We start from the raw sequence: 24,240 nt of genomic DNA, 5'->3' as shown, positions 1-24,240 counted from the left end.
TCTCGTTAGGCACCACAGCTATCAGAGTTTGTGTGTGTGTGTGTGTGTGGGTTCAGGATGGTGTCATAGTCCAGTGCTGAATAGGTTGTCTGCTAATTACTCTCTGTGTGTGTGTGCGTGTGTATATGTGTGTGGTCGATGGAAGTCAAAGCTATTGATTATTTTAATCCTCCTATTTGTGAGTCTGTGATCCTCATGGCTCTGCATTCGACAGGGGAATCGCTAATGGGCCTCAGCGCAGCCTGTCTCAGACCTCTCCCCGTCCAATTAACTTTCAACTGGAATCTGCCAGGAGAGAGAGCCGGGGGCTGGGCCCAGGCATGGCACGGCTACATCCCACTTTCTCAGCTCAGGAGCAACAGATTCACCAAATCCTTTAAGTCTAGACTGCCATCGGCTCCCTGCTCTAATTAGATGTTTTCCTTTTCAGCGATAATGTAAGAGGTGTTCCAGATGCATTCTCTTTAACATGAGGATGATGGCTTTCTCTACCAGGTTTAGGAATATTTTTTTATGCCCCCTTGGTGAAATTAACTGTGTTGAAAACAACACATGCTCATGAAACAGGCAGTTTTTTTTTTTTTTTTTATCGCACAGTTAAAACTCTTGGAAGCATATTTAGTTATGTTTGAGGTGTGCACCTTTTTGATTATATATAATATGAAATGACACCCACGGTTTTCAATGTACATAGTGCTTATCTCAGTCATTTCATGCCTGGTGTAACAAAGACTAATTTATCTATCGTTCAGAAACCTAAACCTGTTAATATCACACAAATATTCCCTTGAAACAAAGAGCTGTCTACTCCATTTAATGATGAACTAATTAATTTGCAAACACAGTCTTGAATTCCAATTACCTTTCTTTTTGACTGATTAAAGAAATACCATGTCAAATGATTCTGATTATTATAGACAAAGAAATGGACTAATAGGTTTGATTTAGAGCTGAAACCGTTAGTCAATTAGTCGGTAGAAAATTAATCTGCAACTATTTTGATCGTTTAACTGCTTTTCTTTGTCTCATAATAAACTGAATATTTTTGGCTTTTGGACCCTTGGATGGACAAATACCTGATGATGTCACCTTGGAGTCTGTGAAATTTTGATGGATATTTTACTTTTTCCTGATACTTCATAGGCCCACCAGTTAGGGAATTAATTGAGAATATAATCAGTAGAGTAACTGATAATGAAAGTAATTGTTGGAGTAATCAGATTTCCTAAGTGGTTAAAAACTGGAGATTTTGCCTGTTTACCATAGCACTGTAAACATACTGTAGCAATATCAATAAATTGGGAGAAATGTACCAATACTTCAGAAATATGTTACCAGTTCCCTGGATGTATTTTCTTGTTATTGGCGTCCTTCCAAACAAATAATCTGGGTTCAAAACCCTAATAAACAATAGCAAGCGTTATCGAACATTGAAGCAGTTTGGTTTGTTTGCAGAATTGATTACTATATTGTTACATTTAAAATGTATACATTGGCTGGATTTTGTAGATCCTGGGTGTATTATAAGCTGAGATCAATATAGCCGTATTAATGCTCGTGTCTTAGACAGTGTCTTAACACATATTGGAAATCCATCTTGTAGCAGGCAGTGGCTGTGGTCGGCCACTGTTGCTTCGATCTCAGCTGTAAGTTCACGTAGCTGTGTCATATATCCAATTCTCCACAGTCAGTCCAAGTGGTCACTCCAAATAAAACTGAGCAAAGGTCTATGTGTGTTTATGACTGTTGAATGCACATGTTTTTATTCAGCCCTGACGTCCACCATGCCAAAACAACACTGAAGAACACAGACAAGGTAGGTATAGATATTTTAATAGCAATATTATCTACTCAACCTATTCAACATACCAGATAGCCCATCCCAAGAATACTGTTTATACATATGATGCTACTTTGACAGGGTCTCTCAAAAATAAAGTACTAAGGAGGTATGGCATTGTGATTACAGCAGTCTGTAATGTATTGTACAACAGTTAATGTAAGTAAAACACTGCATCTGTCACGTTTTCACTGCCCCAGTATCTCATAGTGTCCACTCATACCTACTGACATACCCACTCACTCACACACAATATTGTAAATAATGCACTTGGCAAGTAAAACTTCATCACACGCAAGTGCCATCCATGAAATGTGTCTTGATTTGTTGACTTAATATCAATACGTTTTGTTTTATCTCACCATGTGACATCCTGTGTCACGATGGGAACAAAGGAAGGTCAAACATCTGCGATTATTCCAATTGCCTTATTTTAATCAGTGCTCTCCCAATGCATCACAATAGGGATTCAATTAATTTCCACTGGTGTAATTCGCTTCGAAGCACCGGGGAAAAAAATATTTTATAAAGATGAGTTGCAAAATATAGGAAGGCCATTCGATCAGAGGTCATTAAAATGGAGAGCAGAGATGTATAAATGAAATACTGCTTGGGTAAAGACTGGAATACACTAAAAGTGCATTTTTCAGCTTTGTCATCTTAATTAATGGCACCTTCAACACCATTATTGCATTAAAAAACAGTCACACTGATGGTGTTTGTTATATTCTAGTTATCACAATGTCAGTTAATATGGAACACATTATAATATTTTAGATATTTCAGAGCCACAACGTGCAATTCTTATGTGCACTTATACTGTACATATTCTCAAATTCATGTTTGCACACAATGGGGGCCAATAAATGCAGTTGCTCATGATGTTTGGCTCAATGTCACATAATTCAACTTAATTCCACTTCTGTAGTCTGTTCTCAGAATGTCTGTATATAGGCCTATGTGTGCGTGTGTGTGTTTAATTTGCATACATACATGTCTTTGTGTGCGCATGAAGATGTCTTTGTGTATGTTGGTGTTTTTCTAACCACTCCTCCCTTGTGAGTAAGGATTAGATTCAGTCTGGGTAGATGAGGAAGCCGGAGAAGGTGCTGTACTTGTTTGTGTTCCCTCCGTGGACCTTCCCTCCGTCCAGCTGCACACACACCTCATCGCCCACGTCCAAATGCAGGATCACACTGTTGGAGGCGTAGTCGTAATTCTGATCAGCGTCCTGAGCGATGGCGCTGGCTCTTACCTGTCACCCACAGAGGACATACGCATTGACAATTAGAACATGGACGAAACTGAACAAACACTTGCAAATGTCACCGCCACTTACTCAGCAGCTCTTTTAAACCAAAACTAACACATCTCACTCTCTTTCTTTGCTGTTTGTTTGTCCAAGCTGGGCCATGATTAATTATTAACAGCCTTCAAATGAGTCGCTCATGAGTATGACATCACCTACACATTCATGGTGGATAAACAGATGGATGGGACTATGACCTGTGACCCCAGAGGTGGACTGAAAACACAGCCACTCTGCCTCTTATTGATCAGTTATGACTGGGGCTCGGGGTAAAGGACCAGAGGATGGAGATCTGATTGGGTTGTGGAGATAAGCGGGCTCACTGGGGACAACAGGTTGTCTATGGGGAAACTAGCTAAGCCGAGAAAGCGCATCACTATCTACACCAACTATTGACCTGTTGCTTATGGTCCTGGGCCAGCTCAATATGTATGATATTGAGTGGCCATGCCTAAGCCAGAGAGTTTCACATTTGCATGCTGTGTGTGAGGTCGGTCTTATTGACCCAACAGCAGTGGATCTTTACTTGTTTGTTAACACATTTAATTGGGTTTACTCATTGTGGACATTTAAATACACATTCCTAGATTGAGTTACACTTATAAACGAAACTTACCAAGCATAATGTTCTTATACTGGTTATCTACATGTAAGGGGCTCAGTGTAAATAGCATGTATATATAGATACTGAGTATATTAAGTGCAGCCTCTCATGGTGCTTTTTTTTTGCTGTGTAACCCTTTCAGTTTCTAGTTAAAGTGTTACTAAAACATCTCAAATGTTTTTGACAAATGCAAAAAAACCTCTGTTGTAGGATGTATCAATAATTCTGGTGTAGCAGCTCCAATCATCAGACATATGTCAGCCATCAGTGGCCTTGCGTCTCGCTCAGTGTCCATCTACGGAGGGAGCACTCAATCTATGTCAGCAGCCAGACAAGCCACGCACATCTCCATGACAGCCACAGAATATGATCTGCAACTCAACTACCATCATGTCATTCCCATCACTGGGGCCCCTTTCTCCCCAACGAGCATGCATCAATTTGAAAACAGTCAATCGCTGAGCAACAGAGCCTGAATTACTGTAACAAAAAAAAAAAAAAAAAAGTTCTTTTCCCCCTGCACCCGTACATTTTGCCCTCGTCTGAGCATATTGTTCCCCATATATCAGCCCTGCAGTTGTGCTCTATTACCTGGACACTATCACTAGGTGTCCTTAAACGAGATTCAGGTCATGGATGCTGCATCCAACATAGAAAATGCTGGCGACCAGTGGTTAAGTATGTCCCTGTCCACTCTAAACCAGATTGATTAAGGGCGCAGAGGAGTCGATCTCCCGGGGCTTCACAGCTCAGTAACCACACAGTAAAACCAACCACAGCTACTGTTTCACTACTACAACAGTCTTGTTTCATTAGATTTCAGATTCTCTAGTCCACAGGGGTGTTCTTAAGTTTAGATAACCCAGGGCTCTTAGGCCTAAACCATTTTACTTCTTACTGCAGACATATTCGGCTTCTCTGATTTTAATGTAGGTTAAGTGTGCACTGTAGGCTGCACTATGTTGTAAAAGTTAAAGGATTCAAATAAACATTGGCTCAGTTAGGAAAAAAGTAAAAGTGGAAGTGAAAGTTTGATACAACAATCCTCAGTCTGCCTGTTTATGAGAGGAGAGTCTGAGACACACCTACACAGACAACCAGAAACCTGTTATCTTATCTTATCTATCTACAATTATTGTATGTATGTAATTCATTTATATAAGGCATTGTAATATTTATATTGCACTCAGCTTTTTGATGCTGTTTCATTTCTAGGCCTATAATTTATTATTTTATTCTTTCAAAGTTATTTAATTAACAGAGTTTTGCTTAATTTCCTCTCAGTCTGTCTCTGCTGCTGTAACATGTGAATTTGCCTCCAGGGACCAATAAAGTCTTATCTTATCTTAAAGGGAGCTGAACAACATGCACCCGAATATGATCAAAACCACTATGAGACACCAATTTATTTGTTGAGCATATAGACGTACTCACTGCAACCCTGTCTCCTAGAAATTATTTTAATATACTAACAATTTGCTGTAGCAATTTTCTTTCTCTTTTCTTTTTTTAAAAGCATGTTGTTTATGAGTGAAGTTGAATGACGTTGAATGAATCTGAAGCATCATCTTGAATTTTTTTGGCTTTGAAAAGATCAGAGCCCTGAGGGTCCCGGTGTAAATCAGGCCTGGAGCACGACAATGAAAACCAGTCTTTTGTGTTGACACTAACAGAGTTGACTGCTAAACAAGCTAACTAAATTATTTGCTCCCCTCATGAAAACATGATGTCAATGGAGAGATTAAAAAAAATACTCCAGTGCAATCTGACATCCTTTACCTGATCTGTTTATGTTATGTGAGAATACAATAGTTTGTCTCCTTATCAACAGTCCATAGGCGGCTGCTGCCTAAACAGGATGTGACTTGTTATCAGCACATAAATGTGAACATTTATAGCATTTATTAAATGTGCATTTAGCATCTAGAAGGAAAATATCATAGAATCGGAACAAAACTAATTATTTATTAAATAAAAAACTTTGGGGACCCTTGTATGAGCCTTCCCAACACTCAACATAATCTACCCTTTCTTAAGCCCTCACAAGACCATCTCTCAAATAACAGCTACAATCTATTGTCATCTATAAAGGTTATATTGTTGTTCTACTTGACATGTGTAGTGACAGCCAATATCACATTTGCATCTTCGGCTGCTTCTGACAGTGATGCTGTTGTTGTGACTTCCTATTGACACAAGGCATATGTCATCCTGCTCATTATTTTGGCCAAACAGTGTAGCGGAGGGAGAAGTAGTGAGATCTTTCCCTCCCTTAGGCCTTCTCAGATTCTCATGACTTCATGCATGGAAGTGCGGTTGAATTCTGTACAAGAGAATAATATCTGTCACTCAGTGTAGAGATCATTTTGCCAATATATGATATATGAAATGGGGCTTCAGCTGATGTTCCTGTGCGTGAAGGAATAATGCAAGCCATCCATTAATGTAGACACCAGACAGAGAGGCATGAGAGAGCCGTGGTGGGATTAGGGCGGGAAGCCGACAGAGGAAACGGATACGGCTGGAGGACACAGACTGATCCATGTGAACCAGGCAGCACGCTGTGCTGATCCTGGAGCTGGAAGGGTTGTGAGCCGTGAGGCAGGGGCCCCCAGGGCTTGCCTGTGGCTGTCTGTGTCTCCGCCTAGCCCTTTCATTATAGGGCCTCTAGTAAACACGCCTGGGAGCAGAGGGGGCCACAGGCGAGAGGGAAGGAGTGGGGAGCTGTGGGGGCTGATGGCGGTGGTGTGGGGAGCAGCTGCAGTGTCATTTTTTATACAAGTGGAGCCGCACTGCAGACGACAGACAAGGATAGACAAAAAGAAGGGACGGAGAAAAAAAAACAAAAAAGGGGGGGGGCCAGAGAGTTGACGGAATGGGGGGGGAGGGCTGAAGTAACAGACTGATCAAGCGAGGCTATTTTGTGAGGCCAGGGAGATGTAGGGGTATATGAAGTCTTGTTTTTATCTGTGGTGCCGTGCTCCACTGGTAATAAAACTGACAGGATTCATTCACTGTGATATACTGACCTCTTAGAGCGGAGACAATAGAAAAGTAGCTGTTAAACTTACCTAAGGGACTCCAGTACATGGCAGGAGGGTTGGGGACCGTTGGGGGTGGGGTGTGGAGGGCGGTTTGTGGAAATAGAATATTTATTGAGTAGGTTTTCCCTCTCCTCTGGGAGCCCAGGGATTACATAGCAACAAGCCATAGCAGAACCATACTTTAGATTGCTATTACCTGCCATTCAGTGTTATAGCCTGTGGCCTGCAGCACAAAAATGGCCAAATCTGTGCGCAGCATGAGTGGAACTGACTTATCTTAATTAGTGTGTTTCATCAGATTTTTTTACATTTCTTATGGACAAAGAAGATTACATTTGACTTGTCCTTATAGTACAAATTCCTCTCTGCATCTGACTCTTTCTTACCTTTCGCTCTGACACTAATTATATTTCACCTGTAGCATATCCATAGCTCTGCACTGGGGGAAGTTAATGCAGGTACTGGTCATTATAGTGAGTGATGACATTTTAACGCTACTGTGAAATAACTTGACCTTTAATTGAGCTATTAAAAGAGTCTATGATAGGTGAAAAAAAACAAAAAAAACAAGGGAAAGATTAAATGGGAGCTGGGCCAGTATCTATTTGTCTGCATTGTACATTGTGTTAAGAATATTTAATATAGATATACAGTATAGTGATGCACTATGGGAATATAAATGAGCAGGTGAACAGCTCACATACCAGTTAATGAGGGGAAAGGGAGAAGTTCTGTTGAGAAGGTACGGATAACGTTTTACCACCCTTCACAGCATAAAGCATCCCAACATTAGCATAGACTGTCCTAATAACATTTGCAACTAAGCTGGAATATTAAGTGGCATAAAACCCATCTATCCCCGACAGTGAATTACGAATAGAGGGATTTAACACATTTATAATAATAGTGGCACCGATAAGAAAGGCATTCATGACTATTTATTTTGAGCAAGGCTGAGCCAATATTAAATCATTAAGTATCATAAGGATCTAATATGGATCCATCATCATCTCAGACTGGGTTATCAAATTTGGCATTGTGTGCCTTGTGTTTCCAAACCTGCGCAAATAACACACAGCTGGGGCTGATCAGCTGAGCAAGAATAGGGCGGAAAAGGTGTTGAGCTAGCATTCACATCACACATTGGAATTGTACCACAAGTCAATTACCATCGCATTACACACATGGAAGCAACTGAAGTGTGACCCCCTTCAATCACAAATCCCCTGACTCTGAAGCCCTGTCATGCTGCAATGATTTGTGAAAGTTAGATTGAGGTGTGAGCAGGTAGGCTTTACAGAGTGGGGATTTAGTGAAGGTAATAGCTATTGGATCTATAGGAATCCCATGGAAGCCCTGCACAGCCCAACACATCCTCCTGAGATCCTGGCATCGAATTATACCACACTCATGTCACACGTCACAAGTCACAGCCCGACGGCCAGTGCAGTGTGTCAATTTAAATATCACTAGCAATGACACAGACATCGTTATAAATCAAATATTCCCAGGAGAAATCTATTGGTATATAGTGTTAATTCTTTTACTGCTTTAAAAAGTGTCTCTAACGGGCACCTGCACCTGCTGGTGCATAAACACAGTTTGTAAATCAGTTTTCTCTCTTTCTCAGGCTGGCCTTGATCACTTGTCAAGCCGAGACATCTTGAGTGGGTGTCCATTGGTCATCGTGCCTGATCTCATCCTGGCCTTCACCACCAGCCTCCCAGATGCCTCGTCTACCAGCCCACTGTCTCCACACCTCCATTAAGTCATCTATCTTCCTCTGCTCCACCCCTGATCTTCCCATCAACTCACTTGTCTTGTTTTGCTCTCCCTCTCACTGTCTCCAAGCGGACATCTCAGCATGTCCGTGTCATGTTGAGTCTCTTGTGTTTCATTCATTCTCACCGAATCTGTCTGAGCCCTCAATCTGTTGGACTGACTGCCTAACAAACGCACGGTTACAAATGACCTCCTCTGTTAAGGTGTAAAAGTTACAACGCAATCAGAATGGGGAAAGTGGCACATTTGTGGCTATGGCAAACCTTTTTCTTTCTTTCTTTTTTTTTTCTCTTTTTGGATTAAAAAAAACCCAGTGGGCAGACAAAATGTCCAATAAAGCTTCTGCACCTACGGCAATGGTAAAACAGGCCATTTGATTCTACAGTCAGGAATGCAACCTGTCAAACATAGTACCCATTTAGTAAACCCTAGCCACTGACTGGCCTCAGGCAGAATACCCGCCAGCCTCTGGGCCTCAATAACTCCAAACATGATCAGGCATTCTGCAGCAATTCATTTACACTCCATTTTCATCTGGCTGCAGCTCTGTTCGGATAGATCCCTGTTAGGTGAGAGCTCTATTTAACACAACTGTTTAAGGAGGCCACCTGTCGGGTGTCGGATGGACCTCGTGAGGTTAAATAATTGAGTTGAGTGAAAAGATAATTAATGGAGAATCAATGAACAAGCTGGGGAGGGGTTAGGAGAGGAAAGTATAGCGGGTGTTCAGGGGATCTAATCTAAGATGTATAAATTATTTAGCAGTCTAAGATGACTTGAATGACAATATAGGACATTAGGCAGGCAGACTTAAACACATATTCACCTTTGTGGTCTCATGGATATAATCAAATGATGGATAATGACGGATGATTTTAAACATGTCGTTTTACATCTCACCAAATCAAGTCTCAATCAGCCTTATTTGAACCATACGGTTCTTATGTGCCCGCATTAGCCTGTGTGTTTGAACAGTCATTGGCGCTCTACATGTCTAGAAAGTGAGGTCTGAGCGGAGAGTATTTGCATGTGAAGTCCTTGATGAATGAATGAATGTGAAAAAGCAACTTGAAGAATGTTTCCTGAATTTGGAGTCCTCTGATGAAATCCTTGTGATTTATCCCACCCCTCCTCTTCTCTTCCCCCATCAGCCCCTCTGTCTTTAATTAGTGTCTGGGGAATGAGGGAGTGGATGAGTGGACTGTCAATTTTACATTCATTATTTATTTAGCTGAGGTGTAAACTGACTGGTCCACGTACTGACAGACATTTCTCCTGTGCTCTTTTGCACTTCTGTTTAGGCAATAATCAAGCTCTGTGTATGATACTTACTAATTAGACTGTTGCTTTTGGCGGCGGCTGCATTCTGCCACTTGTCATTTAGCCACAGTACATGTGGGAATGCAAATAACTGTAGCTGCAATTTTAGACTGTATAGCATGAATTCCCCTTAATGAGGATAAAGATTGCTGTTTCAGTCTTTGGCTGTCATGTTGCCACCTGCCAAGTGGAATGTGCTCAGAATCTGAAGAGCTCAATGTTACAGAGGTGAATGTGAGTCAATGGTAACATAGGATGGACAACAGCGAAAAAAATCTTTCATGACCGTGTGTACGCATTGATAAGGACATATATGTACACGCACCGTCATGCATGCACATAGTCACACACACACACAGTTTTACTAACCATTCCGTTCTTCTTCAGGTCTGCCCACATGCTGGTCCCGTCACCACCTCTCATTAGAACATGGTAGGTGAAGAAGTAGATGCCAGGCAGAGGGCAGGTGAACTTGCCAGTGGTGGGCTCATAGTAGTTACCTACATTCGTCACCACATCATCAAACTTCAGTATTTCACTCCCCTCATGCTGCTTGCGTAGCCCTGCGTAAAAGGCAATCTTGGGAGTGTAGAGCGAGGGCGAATAGCCACCAGGACCAGGGCCTGGGGGCCCCTGTGGCCCTGGTTTGCCTGGCTCTCCTGGGGGTCCACGTGCTCCTGGAGGGCCAGGGATCCCTGGGGGCCCACGAAACCCAGACTTTATCTTCTTCCCAGAGTAATCCTGGGGCGGTGGAGACACAGCTGTCAGCTCCTGGCCTGGCTGAGAGGTGGCATAGGGGTCACATACCATGCGGCAGCTTCCAAGCATTTCATAATGGCTCCCTGAATTTCCGTTGTTCCCCCCTTTGGTTGTGTGGACCAGCAGGGGAATGGCCACCAACAGTATTAGAACCATTGCCACACCTACAGCAGCACCAATGACACGTTTCCTGCGGCTGAGCCGCGATGCGGCCAGCGTCAGGAAGTCCTCTTCCCCCTTGGCTGGAATAGTGCCGGCCAGGATGAAGCTTCTCAGAAAACCAGTTTAGTATGAAAAGGTGAAGAAGGATGTAGAGAGGAGTGGGCGGTAAGCAGTATATCACTGGGCCAAGTATGAGAGAGAATGCAAAATGGCAGACGGTCAGGAAGGAAACAACCAGATGAGAGGATCCTAGAGAAATGATAAGGACTACAAGATTGATTTAAAAGCCGATATGGTAAGAAAAAAAAGAGAAAAAACTTAACATACCACAGTGTTTAAGGAAATGAACACAAAAATCTGGATTTTCAGATTTGTGATGACCAACTACAAAAAACATAATTTATCTGATGAAGTCTGGTTCACCTTTTCTGACCTCTCCTGTCGTCCTCCAGTTCAATTCAATTTGCAGCATCAAACAGAAACCATGACTGGCACTGAGAGGGCTTGTTGTGAAAGTGCAGCTTATCAAAAGTGTGCTGAAATGAGAGCTGGTGCCAAATTCAGCTCATTGAGGAGGGAGTGGGGGTACCGTTTGTTTTGTTGGATGAAAAGATAATTGTTTATTTCAAAAAAAATCTTCTTTCAAGCCCCTACAAAAGTTCATCAGAGATCTGGGCACAGTCATTTTATGACCCCCCACTTCTATCTTATTTCCACCGTCCACATTAAAAAGGAAACCAGTGACACTTTGGTCAACCTGGGTGTGCTTTTGATAGATTCCTCCTCAGGTTATATTTGGATCTGGAAATAATAGCAAAAAGAGCAAAGACACTCAATAATTGATTTATCAGTGTTATATACATAATATAACTGTAATACAGTTACATTAAAGAATCAAACAATATTTAAAATGAAATAATACAGATACATATCAAAATAACATTTTTTTAGATAAAGAGGCTAATAATGATTTCTAGAAATAAGAAAAATAATTTGCCTATTTAGATTTTTTTTTTTTTTTTTATACACGTAGGCCTAAATTACGTAAATAATTATCTATAATTCGCAATGAGCATGTTTCAGGTTAAATTTAAAACAGACAAAAGAAATAGACAAAGACACAAAGGAAAAACTCACCATCTGTTTCTGATAATCCAAAAACATTCTTGGAGGATATATTTCTCTGTACATCAGTCCAGTCCGCGTCCCACCAAAACGACTGAAAGACTTTGGACCGCTGGAGTGCCAAATGGAGAGCTGGAGAGCCGACGGGCGCGCAGGAGATGCCAGGAAAGTGATGAGAGTTTCTTAATCAGCGCTTAATCCCCTCCTTTCTCTCCAGGTAGAAATTGGAGTTTAACAGCCGCTAACTTCAGAGGAAATGAAGCCCAGAAAATACCTGCTACAACACTTTTCTGACACCAATTCCAAATGAGGGACGCACGGCAAATCTGACGCTCATATCCAGTGTCCGTCCACTGTACAGCCTATCGCAGTGTTTGGTCCATGGGCAGTCCTAGTCGACACCTGTTAGATCGCTCTCTCTCTCTCTCTCTCTCTCTCTCTCTCTCTCTCTCTCTCTCTCTCTCTCTCTCTCTCTCTCCCTCCCTCTCTCTATCTCTCTCTCTCCCGTGCCAGCATCATTAGTTTGCTCTTCTATTTATAAATATTGAACCCGATTTCCAACATTTGTGAGAGCTAATATCCAATGCACATTTTCATTTTCATTTCTTTTATCCTTCTTGTTATTTTTTGTGAGTGAAAATCAAAATGTTAATTGAATTTCAACTGTCAACTGATACACACGTAGACCAGAATCCACTGATGCTTCCGACCTGTGTCTTGTTAGCCAGACATTCACTAGTTGTTAGAGGCAAACATGTTTGATAAAGTGCTGCAAAATGAAGGCAGATGTTTTCATCTTCTGTGTGCTATGGAAGGGAGGACAGGAGGGTGACTAAGTAAAAGCAGCCTCGGCATGATGTGTGAGGAATGGAGAGGAGACACTAAATGTTCCCCAGACCATTGTCTGTGTGTGTGACTCGCATCCCACAGCTCTAAAGCCTCATTAGTGAGACACCCTGCCCCACACATTGTGCTGCTCTTTTTCCTTTACCTAAAACCTTACACACAAACGCACATGCGCTCACATAGACATACGCAGGCATACATAGACAAAGAGTTTTTACACCATTAGCTGATGGAAGAACATGTTTTGTATTCTTGTATCAACATTATCTCACTGTTGAAATGACAGTAGGGAAATAATGTGAAGGCTAAAATACGTTTCCTGGCGAGTCACATCCACCGGTGATCACATTTCATTTCAGGAACATCTTGGGCAGATTTTTAGCTTGTATCATAATTTCCTTGGAGTCTTGTGTCACCTGTCTGACAGGGACAACCACAGATCTGTGAGTTTAAAGTTTAATGGCTGAAGCGGTGGTAGCAAGGGGAATAAGTCTACATACAGTATTGATGACTCCCTTTTCATCAACCACCACCTCCTCGACCTCCTCTCTCCTCAGATGTGATGACCACTGTCTGGCAATAGAGGGATCATTCCGCAGGATCCCACCAGACGCAGAGGGACGGATAATCACTGAGTTTTAAGGTGGTTTTCCAAGGATGGGTTGGATTTAGAAGGGAAATTGAGGTGGGAGGGCGTGGAAGGTTTGGGGGAGCGATGGCCTGTGATATTTCCATCGGGAAATGTTGGTATAGCTGAGCAGCACAGGGACAAGTTAAATGCTGTGTCAGTCCCAGTTTGCGGGTCAGTCAGTCTGGCCCGCTAGAACAGTGCTCAGAGGTCCTGAGTAGCATGGGGCAGATAATCATTGCCAACAGTCAGAGGCAATATGCTCAGGATTGGATTTTTAAAGCCTGTTAAAATATTACTGAGGTGATTAATATTGAAATATGCGCATGTCTTTCAGCTGTCTGTCTCCCTCTCTCCCTATTCTCTTCTTGATTTGCTCCCCTTAGTATTCAGACTCACCTAAAATTTGAACGTTATGCATTATGTTGATGAAATGTCTTTTTTTTTTCTTTCTTTTTTTTTTATTCAGTGTAATTGCTTTATCATTTCCCTGACGTCACTGTGACTCACGCAGTCTCCACTGTGACCGATATAAGAATCAGAACTGGGCTGTTTGAGTTATTAGTTTGTTTAATAATTAATTTCATATATTGTGATACACCAGGAATAAATCTCTGTCTTTTGTGCACACGCCTGCATAATTTGAGTTCTCTTCTGTTCTGTGTAAACAAGTAAGAGAGGAAAAGGAACTTATTTATGGCCACATTACTCATGTTGTATTTCTCTTCTGCTAAGGCTGCTTTGTCTGCATGGTTTGTTAAAGACATAGTAATTCTTCAGTTCAGCCATCCACGGTGAGATTTAAATAACTCCGTACTCTTAATGTTTTTTAATTTATGAAATGTAAAACACAAAACAAACCAAATCTTTCTTGCAAGCAGGGAGGTAATGGGTGGAAGTATCTCAGCCACCTCAGTCAGTGATATATGTCACATAAAGACGTGTGTGAGATACTTTGAGATGGCTGCACCGTCACACAATCCACACCAGCACAGGGAGTGTGACCAACACAAACTGAGCATCAGCCCTGAGGGGGCGGCGGCGGGGGGGTGGGGGGTGTGATGACATGTGGTCCCCGAGAGGCACGTAGCTGCCGGAGGGCCGCCACTCCCAGAGGAACCACTGCTCACGTCTTCCACAGTTATCACTGTCAGGAATCCAGCTATCGAGATCCCATTCTTTGCTATGCAGATTACTGTCTTGTAAATCAATTTAGAGGTCATTAGGGATATAAAGAGGTGATTTGGGGGAGGTCTAAAATCAGGGAGAACTGTACAGTGGAGGAAAGGTTTAGATGTGAAAAGACGACATCCACATTGCCGCATTTGCACGCGTGTGTGTACGTGAAGCGTAACATGTGAATCATTGACACAACTGATGCTTGTATTTGCTTTGACCCTTGGAAATGAGGTTGTTGTGGAATATATTATGGAGTGTGAGAAAAGAAATGGGGGTCTTGCTGCACAGAAAATATGTCACACTTTTAGCAAGATAAGTCGAGGATAAATATGAGGTTTGTTTTTTCAGGCCCACTAGGCCACGCATCACATTGTTCTTGCACTCTGATATGAAAGGCTTTATTTTCTCCCCGACTTACCTGAGCATGTGTGTTTACTGTACAGTAAGTGCAGATTTGTAAGCAGAGTGCACGGGTGTGGATGTGTCTACATCCTGGTGCTGTGCTGTTTCATTAGGTTCTGATTATGGGGCCTGATGCAGAGTGACAGTGTGCAGATTGAGTTGCACAGCCACTCTAATTCTCTCTATTAATAACAACCCTGCGCACTGCCATCCTGAACCACATTTATTAATCACAATTTGTCATCTGTCCGATGCTCCACCCTCTCCTTCTCCCTTTCTCTCGCCCTCCCTCTTCTCTGGCTGTGTTCTCCTCCTCCCCTTCCTCCTCCTCCTCCTCCTCCCTCCCTCCCTCCCAGCAGGGCCAGTTACCGCCTGCACCTCCCCACCCCCCACCACCTCCTCCTCCTCCCTCCCCTCACCCCAACCCCGTTCGCCTTCAGCTCAGAGACATGGTCCAGCATACAGAGGGGTGTTCTCACTGTGCTCCCTCACTCACACACTCCGGCTCGCTCACTTTACCTGCTCTCTGGAAGGAGTCTGATTAATCAAAATCTCTCCAGCTTTAATTGGCCAAATAACAGTTAACAACTTGGGTTGTGTGGACTGCTCTTGTTACAATCTACTGAAGATTATACTAAAGTATAATTTTAAGAAAATTGATTTGCAAATATTTGTGATGCTCTTCGCTGGCCTTGCAACACATACCAACCTTGTACAGTGTGATGCATCGTTATAAAGTTGTTCAACCATTCGCTGAGGTAGCATGCAGTGGCCTTTTGGAACACATTGATTCTTTTTAGCATCAATCCCAGCAATGTGGAATTTCTATTTACACAAAATGATGGCATTTAATCAATATGCATGCTGGTATATGCACACTGTATTATTGCATTATTGGTGAGAAAATATTCCCATAACTAAAATCACATTTCTGCTCATGCCTCAGTCAAATGGCCCTTGACCCCACTCAGAAAGATGATTTATGAGTCAGCTAGTCCCCGAGGTGCTGCTCTGCCACTCCAGCCCTCAAGCTGCTTTTACGCTCATTATATTGACACATTTAGGATATTCATTTACCCTGAACTTCAACAATTTCATCACACAGGAGAACTTTCTCCCTGGTTTGTTTCTCCAGGAGTTACAACCACGCAGAGCGAGTGTGATCGTCGACCGCTGAGCACATCTGAAAAGCAATGCCTCCACAGCTGTGTGTTGATGTTTTGTGGCAGCAGTGTTCTTCTAATTACAACGCCCTCCACCGACTCTCCCACTCCTCAGTGCTACCCCGCCCCAACCCGCGGCCCTCTCACACAGAACCAGGGTCCCTCCACTGTTTTCTTTGAGCAGAATGGGTGTTTGGGGGAAACAGAGGCGATTTTCATGTGCAAATGTCAGTCAGTCCGCTCCCAGCAATCACAGGCCCGTCTTCTCCAGAGATCAGGGCTTGAGACACAGCCTGAATAATTTAGCAGCTCTGTGCCACCGTGCTTTAGGGTCGCAACCTTCTAAAGTGATGACAGAAAGACGTTGGCTGACTTCCCCTCCCATTCACTCCCATTACCACTTATTTACCGCTCCTGATTCCAGGCAGACAAAGCATAAGACCACGCTGGGGGGAGAGAAATCATCGGCGCTGTATAAACTGTGTCATAAAGCAGAGCACAACCAAACAATGACATTTTCACAGCATCCCCAAGTCGGTGGCGGTCCCCTCCTGTGCAACGCTGTGAAATAAACACACGCCGCACACATGATCATCCAAGCCAACAGTCACTAACAAAAGAGATGACGGACACACACACAGAGAAAAGGTCGAGAAGTGACACACAGCGGGGACAGATGTCAGGGCGAAAACCCTACCGATGTACGAAAGGTGTGGATTAAGATTCAGATACTGGTGGGGGGAAGAAAAAAAATAACATGCACATCTTTTATTTCAGGGAAAGAGAGATTACAGTGAATTTCAAGGTATGACAAGGAGAAGCACAGAGACGTAGAGGACAGAGTGAAAGAAATTGATCTGTCCTTCCGTACAGACACACTCTACATTTCTATCATTCAGACGGACAGCGTTCGGTCTGACAAGGGTGGTCATCACTCGTCTGCAGCGTGGCTCTGACAGCGACATGACGAGGATGAATGGACTGTCCGGCTATCCCAACCGAGACACATGCTGTTAGAGAAATTAAACATTTATCCAACTCGTAATTTCTTTCAGTCATGATCAAGTCCTTCATATCTCTTCCTCAATTATCCTTCAGTTCTTTCACACATATCTGGCCACGTAACATGCAGCCAAGAATTTGCATTTTCCCCCTTATCTGTGACACTTCATGCCTGCTGACAAAAAGGGCATCAACCTGTGGTGTTTATAGAATTGCACGTATAGGAAATCCAAGACACAGAAGAAAAAAAAAAAGTCACCATAGCCGACTGTGAATGTCTCCACAGTATAGCAGGATATTATTGGAATGTGAGCAAACAGCAGTGAATTGTGTATTAGTGATGCAGTGGGACGTTCCCATGGAGATGTCAATTGTGATAGCCTATTAGTCCAGCCGCTGAGAAGCAGGATCGCTAAGACACACTGGGAGGAATGAACAGCGCGTCCTGCTTTTCTCCCCACCCTTCCCTCTAAACCCGTTGTCATGCACCGCGGCGATACAGTCGGTCAAGTCAAACCCGGTCTGGTTACACTGTATTTATGAAGAGCTTAAAGTGTCAGTGGCCATGCGGTTTGACCTTGTGTCGTGGGAATGCGCTGCAAGGGCAGGCAGAGGGGAAGGGAGGACATGAGAGATACCTCTGAATTATTGAGAGTGATTATTTGGTGACTTATGGTTGGTGGCTGTCAGGCACGGCATGATAAACTGTGCCAAGCAAGAATTACACTTTCTCATTTCTCTGTTGTCTATTTATCTGCCTTTCTCTGCCTGACCACCTCGTCTCTACCGTACACTCATCCCTCAGCCTCCTCTGTCCTTGTAAGTTCTCAGCGTGACTTTTGTGCCCGCGTACCCTCCAAAGTCCTGTAACGGAGGCAGAATGAAAACTGCTGTGTTCGCTTTTGGTTTTGTTTTACTTTTATTGAATGCTTTTTTTTTTTTTTAGCTAGGCCATCCTAGCGACGTGGCTCTGTGGATGGCAATGTCAGTGTGCTGGTCAGTTTGATGGTCGGTCGGTCGGTCCACCACTTTGGGCTAGACTGTATGGATTGCCATGAAATTTATAGTACACGTCTCCATCGTCATTGGAGGATGGAGCCTTTGGTAATGCCCCCAACTTTTCCCACAGCACCACCAGCAGCTCGACATTTTCACTTACTCACGTGAAATATCTCAACATCTGTGTCAACGCAATGTCACGGATATTCATGATTTCCGAACACTGTATCTTACTGCTTCTGATCCCTTCGCCTTGTTTCTACCGTCACCGTGAGGTTGATGCTTGAGGTTTTTTGAGTGAAATGTCGCGACAAGCATTGAATGGATTGCCATGAATTTTGGTTAAAAAAAATGATGTCATTACAAGACAAATAAGACCCAATAAGAAAGGTAGAAGATGTTATTTTATTGAGAGATTAGAGACAAAATGATAAAATGGAGATATGGAGATTTTTTTTTTGTAAGATGTGTTTTCAGTAAATGATGGACGAGGGGAGAGACTATGCTTTTCAGACCAGAGAGGGAAGGTCATTCCACCTTCAGGGTCCCAGCAGGGGGGGAAGAGCGGTGACCATGTGGAAAGATGGCCAGACAAAGGAGCGCTAAATGGCTGGTAGTGGCCGGTGCGTGCGGCCCTGGCCTTGAGGTACAGCAGTGTGGGCTCATAAACCGGCACCAGCGTTTTAATCTAACTACAAACAGCCTGCGGCGGCCGGTGAGGGATCTGCAAAAGGAAGGGGACGAGGTTGATCTGGTGAGGATGAAAATGAGGCGGCAGCTTCGGTCGGAGCAGGAGGAGGGCGTTGCGAGGGAAATGATTAAAGGCGCTTGGGTTGAATCCCCGGTCTGATGCTGTGCACATTGTTGGTGGAGTTCACTTAACGAATAGATAAACTGATGGATGATGAGAGGAAAGGGACGAACTTGACTTTGGTAAAAGCCCAATGAAGCTAAGAACTCCTCTCTCAATGAATAATAATTCTCCCAAGACCATGAAGTTTGGGGTTCTTGAAAGACTTTTCATGGCGTATGTTTTTCCTCTTGCTTCTCCTTGAGTGGCTTTGTTTTCTTTTTATTGTGCATATGCCAGGAGACCTATTTCCCCATTTCTAATTGACATTCCCTGTTGCATAATGTTTCTAACTGACTGATCAGGTATCAGAGATGGAGTTCTTGTGTAAATGCAGTCTGAATAATTCATACAGGGCTGTCAGAGAGAGAGAGAGAGAAGGGGCATTTTAGAAATCAGCTCACTAGGCCCCTGACCATGAATAATTGATCTGAACTGATTAAAGTTTGCCGTGATTACCCCTCACCTCCCCAACAGATAAAACGCCACACCTGTGTTTGCTGTCTCTTTACTCACTTTCCTTTTTTTTTTCTTTTTTTTTTTTTCCTCCTCCCTCTCACTCAGACCACGTGGTCACGCTGCGTGTGCTGGAATGTAAGACACTTCAGTATTGTTACTGTCTCATATTGTCAGTGGAATTTCTAATAACAAGCTGAATTTCCCCTCCTTCACGTGCATTCACAGGCGTGCTCGAGCAGAATGCAGCTACTGTGTTTGTATTCAGTAAACAGTGCTGTGCTACTGTTCTCGTCTCCCTGATGAAAAATACAATTAATCCATGTTTTAACTGCAAGTCTAAATATTGGACTATTGGACCTAGCAGCTGTTGAAGAGCTGAAAAACACATTTTCCCTCTCTTCACCCCTCAGGCAGTGGATCATAAGTTAGCCTTAGACTCAGGCACAAAATTACAACAAGCATATACTGTCTGGTACGCTGTAACACCTAAAGATCTTAGGGCTCCTGGCAGAGCTACCTTAATCAACTTTGTCTCTGCTCGCTGAACATCTGCACACACACGCACGCACACAGACTCATAGCAGGCTCATTCACTGGGATTGCTTCTCACTTTTCTTAACCTTCAAAGTCCAACTAAGGATGGCACTTTGATCTGTGTTCCAGAGCCGAAGAAAGAAATGCGTGACAAAGAGCGGCTTGAAGGAGGAGAGAGGCAGGGAGCAGGAGGGAGTGTGGAAGAGTGACAGCTAATGACAATGGCTACAAGCTGTGACCTTTAGAGGGATCACACAAGCATGACGAACCGGGCTCAAGGTGACAGAGAAACCGGCTACTTTGGAAGTCGATGTTAAGGACAACAAAGCTTTGTGTGTCTGTGCTTTGGCAGTCATGGTGCAGCAGTGCTAATGGAGATTATAGGTACACAGGTGATCAATAACACTGTACGTTTTGTCAGAGAACAGTGGTTAACTGTGTGTAAATGCAGTTAAAGATATGGATAGATCAGTCAGACAAGGCAACAGTGTGGCGGAACAGCAACACCCTTTTAACCTTTATTTATTCAAGGTCATCTGTGCGCACATGCTGCTTCACACTGCTGCTTCTACAGGACTCTATTCACACACACACTCTCACACACACACACACACACACACATACACAAACTTTTTCTCGTTTGCCGCTGAACTGCATGGGAATATTGTGCTTTGCTGAAGGGGAAACTGACAGTCACAGAGCAGTTTTGTAGCACTAAACACCACGTAGGAGAAGAGGAAATTTTAACCTGATTATGTTGCTAGATGAAAAGTCAGTTGATCACCAAAGTTATCCTCAAGGGCGTATACCAAATTTCAGGGCAATTCATCCAATAGTGGTAAACAAATTTATTTTAAAATCATAAATGTAGCCTACCTCATGATGGCACAACTAAAACCAGAGGATCTCAGAGTCATAAGAATTCAGCCTGGCTGAAAATGAGAGTTGGTCCTCCGAACATTTATTACCTCCGCCAAAGAGATCATGTCTTCACCTGTATCTCTTTATTTGTCTGCAGGATTGCGCAAAAAGTACAGGATCAATTTGCACCAAACTTGTTGGAGGGATGGGGCATTGGCCAGGGGAAAAAAACATTATATTCTGGGGCAGATCCAGATTATTTACTACGAATCAGATGTTTTTTTTCTCTTAAGTCTGGTGTACGTTGTTTGACACTGGCCTCGGTGGAGCTCTGCACTCTGAGTGCTCTCTAGTTTCTTGAGACTCTCCTGCTGAGAAGCTAACTTTTGATGGAAGCAAATACCCAAATTTACATTACATAGCTTTTGAATCGGTTCCAGCTGCATGTGAAGATAAATAATTTTTCTGCCACCAAAGAGGTTATGTTGTTACCCATTTCTGTCTGTTTGTTTGTTTATTTGTCAGCAGGATTATGCAAAAAGTACTGAACCGATTTGCACCATGACTTGGTGGAGGCATGGGGCATGGGCCAGAGAAGAACCCATTCAATTTTGATGCAGATCCAGTTAAAGGGCTGGATCCATCACTTTACTTAGCATTGCCACACAGGCCATTTTTCAACCATTTTTGTCAGTTTCCTGGATGAAATGTATGGATTTTGATGTAAAAAAATATTTATGGTGTAGAGATCTATAAATTTGTACAATTTGGTGCAGATCCAAAATAATAATCTGGATCTGGTGGAAGAAAACGTGGTATTGTTTGACCTTGGCGAAGATACACGCTCTACAGAGTACCGAGTATTCTAATTTCATACTGTGAGAAGAACGCACAATGACGCGTAGATTAGTGTGATGTTCCTCACAGTTAAACAGACAACTCTCCAGCACTCCATGCTTTATTCCCCTAATGCTGCCTTCATTGGGGTAAAAACTGTCAAAAAATGTGACAAAGTGCTCTTTGTAATAGAAGACCTTTCAAGTTTGAAGTTTATGCAAGTTGATTTTTCATTCAGAAGTGAAATAAATGTAAACCCAAGGGCAAAGTGTTAAGTAGGAAATCAATCTGAAAATGGTCAGCATTGATGCAACCTTGAAGTACACATAGAAAAAAACACAGCTGTTGCATTCAGTCATGGAGGACTAACATCAGGTCTAGGTTATATTTACGTCAACATATGACTGTCACGTAAATATAGAGAATTAATGGAGCGGCCTCCATCAAGAAGACATTGTAACTGTACTGGTTGTTTCATCACATCAGTACTATCAGGTCCAGGTCTGAGAATAGATGGTCCACAGGCAGACCTGATATACAGGTTTGAAAAAGAAAGAGGGAAGAAAGAGGAAAAGGAGGTGTACTGGGAAGATGTGTCCGGTTCAAGTCCCTGGTGGAGGTTTTCAAGTGACTGGGCGCTCTGTCTGTCCTGTCAGCCCTGAGCAAACACCCCATCCTAAGAAGGAAGAAGGGGAAAAAAACTCCCAGATAGCATCACACACGGCTGGCCAGGGCCTCACTAGCAGTCCACTTGTCTGCTTTCCCTCCGCAGAGCCTTCACAAGAGATGGGAGGAATACTAAGAGAGTAGGCATAGATTTTCTGCTGGGGGGGTAGAGGACGAGAGGGAAGGCTGTTGGAGGGTGGTGGGGTTGACTGCCCGCATCAAACTCCCTTCCTTTTCTCTCACCCCTCTCCCTTTTCTCCTCCTCTCCTTCTCATCTGCCTGGCTCTGGAGGGACCCTCTGTTTGTCAGCCAGGCAGTGGAGCGTCTCCCTCTAACCCCACCCCCTCCTGGTTCTCTATCTTTTCCACGTACTTTCTTTCTCTCTCTCTCTCTCTCTCTCTCTCTCTCTCTCTAAACCTCCAGCTCTCTGTTGCTCTGTTTCTCTTGTATTTTCACAATCCCTGTTTCTTGCTTTCCTCAAGTCTGTTAAACAACCTCTCCAGTCCTCCTTTAAGAGAGAGCCTATTGATAAAGTCGATACCGAACAGAGACAGAGTGAGATATGATAGATGGCGATAAACAGGGTGGGGTAACTGTGGTGTTGAGATGATGGAAAGTAAATTGGTGCAAATAAATTCTTCTTAGGTTTGTTTAAAAAAATAAAAAACAAATTGCAAGTTGTCAAATGAGAGACAATGAGAGTGACTAGCCAAAAGGGCAATAAGACATCTGTGCAGAATTTCAAACACTGTAAAATTTTAAATGTTGCTTCATTACACCGCTATGTTGAACTGCAAGTATGTCAAAGTGTAGCCTTGTAGTGACTAGGCTACAGTGTATGTAAACCCTCACTTAAAGGGGAGGTAGACTGTAAATAAAGATGGACGTTTCTGCCTTTGACATCTTGCCAGTACCTGACTCCGCCCTTTACTCCCGGCTAATCCAAAAATAGGCAAAGAGGAGGAGCGAGACTTGCATGGCGGCTTGTGGCAAGCATACGCTCACCCGCCTGTCACTCAAAGAGGCCACGCCCTCAATTATGTATGACTATAAGCTTTAATAAAATTTAAACAATATAGAAATTAAACCTTGTACAGTACAGGAGGAAATTATCTATAGGGACCAAATTAGTTTTTTGTACCAGGCTGTAAACATGTTTATTTCTGCTGTAAAGTTGGACATTTTAACATGGGAGTCTATGGAGATCGAATTGCTTTTGGAGGCAGCCTCAAGAGCCCATTCGAAGGACTCCAGTTTTTGGTACTTCCGTGATGGCTTCATTCTTCAGCCGCAGAGGTTGCCGCTTGAAGTCCACACATCAAAGTCTTTTTACAGATCATGGGAAATACGGCTGCATATATGAAGAAAAAAAAAAGGTAGTTTAAAGCGTTTCATTGCTCCAGAGGGAGCTTTGTGAAATCTGATGAACTGCCTGCAAACACGTCACTTGAGGTGAGCTTACCAGACCTCCATAGCCTGCTCCTCTTCTCTGCTTGAGGCGAGCAGCTTGAGGCTGCAACAGCCCCTACACACCCAAATCTCTGACCAAACTGTCAATGGTCAAGTTGCTTTGCGCGTAATGTAGGCAGGTCTTTTCTCAGGGAAGATGAACGTGTGGTATAAAAAACACAATGTCTCTGGTTCTGCTCCATCCATTTCAATATTTTTTTTATCTAAACTGTCCATCGTTGGTTTGACATTGTTACAGGAGTGCAGTGTCAGATCACCCATAATACCAACAGACCTATTTTATTCTTTCTGTCCAGTTGTATATTGCCATGAAGATAGTTTTGGTCTTATTAGCTTTAGAGATATCTGTCACTGAGATTTCTACCACCACCCCAAGACTGTGGAGGTGGTTGGACTTTC

General features: G+C 43.0%; 1 protein-coding gene across 1 annotated transcript; it reads right to left on the bottom strand.

Annotated features, from left to right (window-relative positions):
* Nucleotides 1–1,812: 1,812 nt before the first annotated feature.
* Nucleotides 1,813–12,221, bottom strand: c1ql4a (complement component 1, q subcomponent-like 4). The gene is made up of 3 exons (XM_056385241.1): nucleotides 11,958–12,221; nucleotides 10,269–11,621; nucleotides 1,813–3,095 (listed from the first exon to the last, which is right to left on the bottom strand). The coding sequence occupies exons 2-3, from the start codon at nucleotides 10,812–10,814 to the stop codon at nucleotides 2,916–2,918; spliced, it is 726 nt and encodes a 241-aa protein (XP_056241216.1). The 5' UTR covers nucleotides 10,815–11,621; nucleotides 11,958–12,221; the 3' UTR covers nucleotides 1,813–2,915.
* Between the last annotated feature and the right edge of the window lie 12,019 nt (nucleotides 12,222–24,240).

Source organism: Seriola aureovittata, chromosome 9 (genome assembly GCF_021018895.1).
Source record: "Seriola aureovittata isolate HTS-2021-v1 ecotype China chromosome 9, ASM2101889v1, whole genome shotgun sequence".
NCBI classification, from domain to species: domain Eukaryota; kingdom Metazoa; phylum Chordata; class Actinopteri; order Carangiformes; family Carangidae; genus Seriola; species Seriola aureovittata.
The sequence above is the reverse complement of the archived record's forward strand: the minus strand, read 5'-3'. Positions and strand labels throughout refer to the sequence as shown.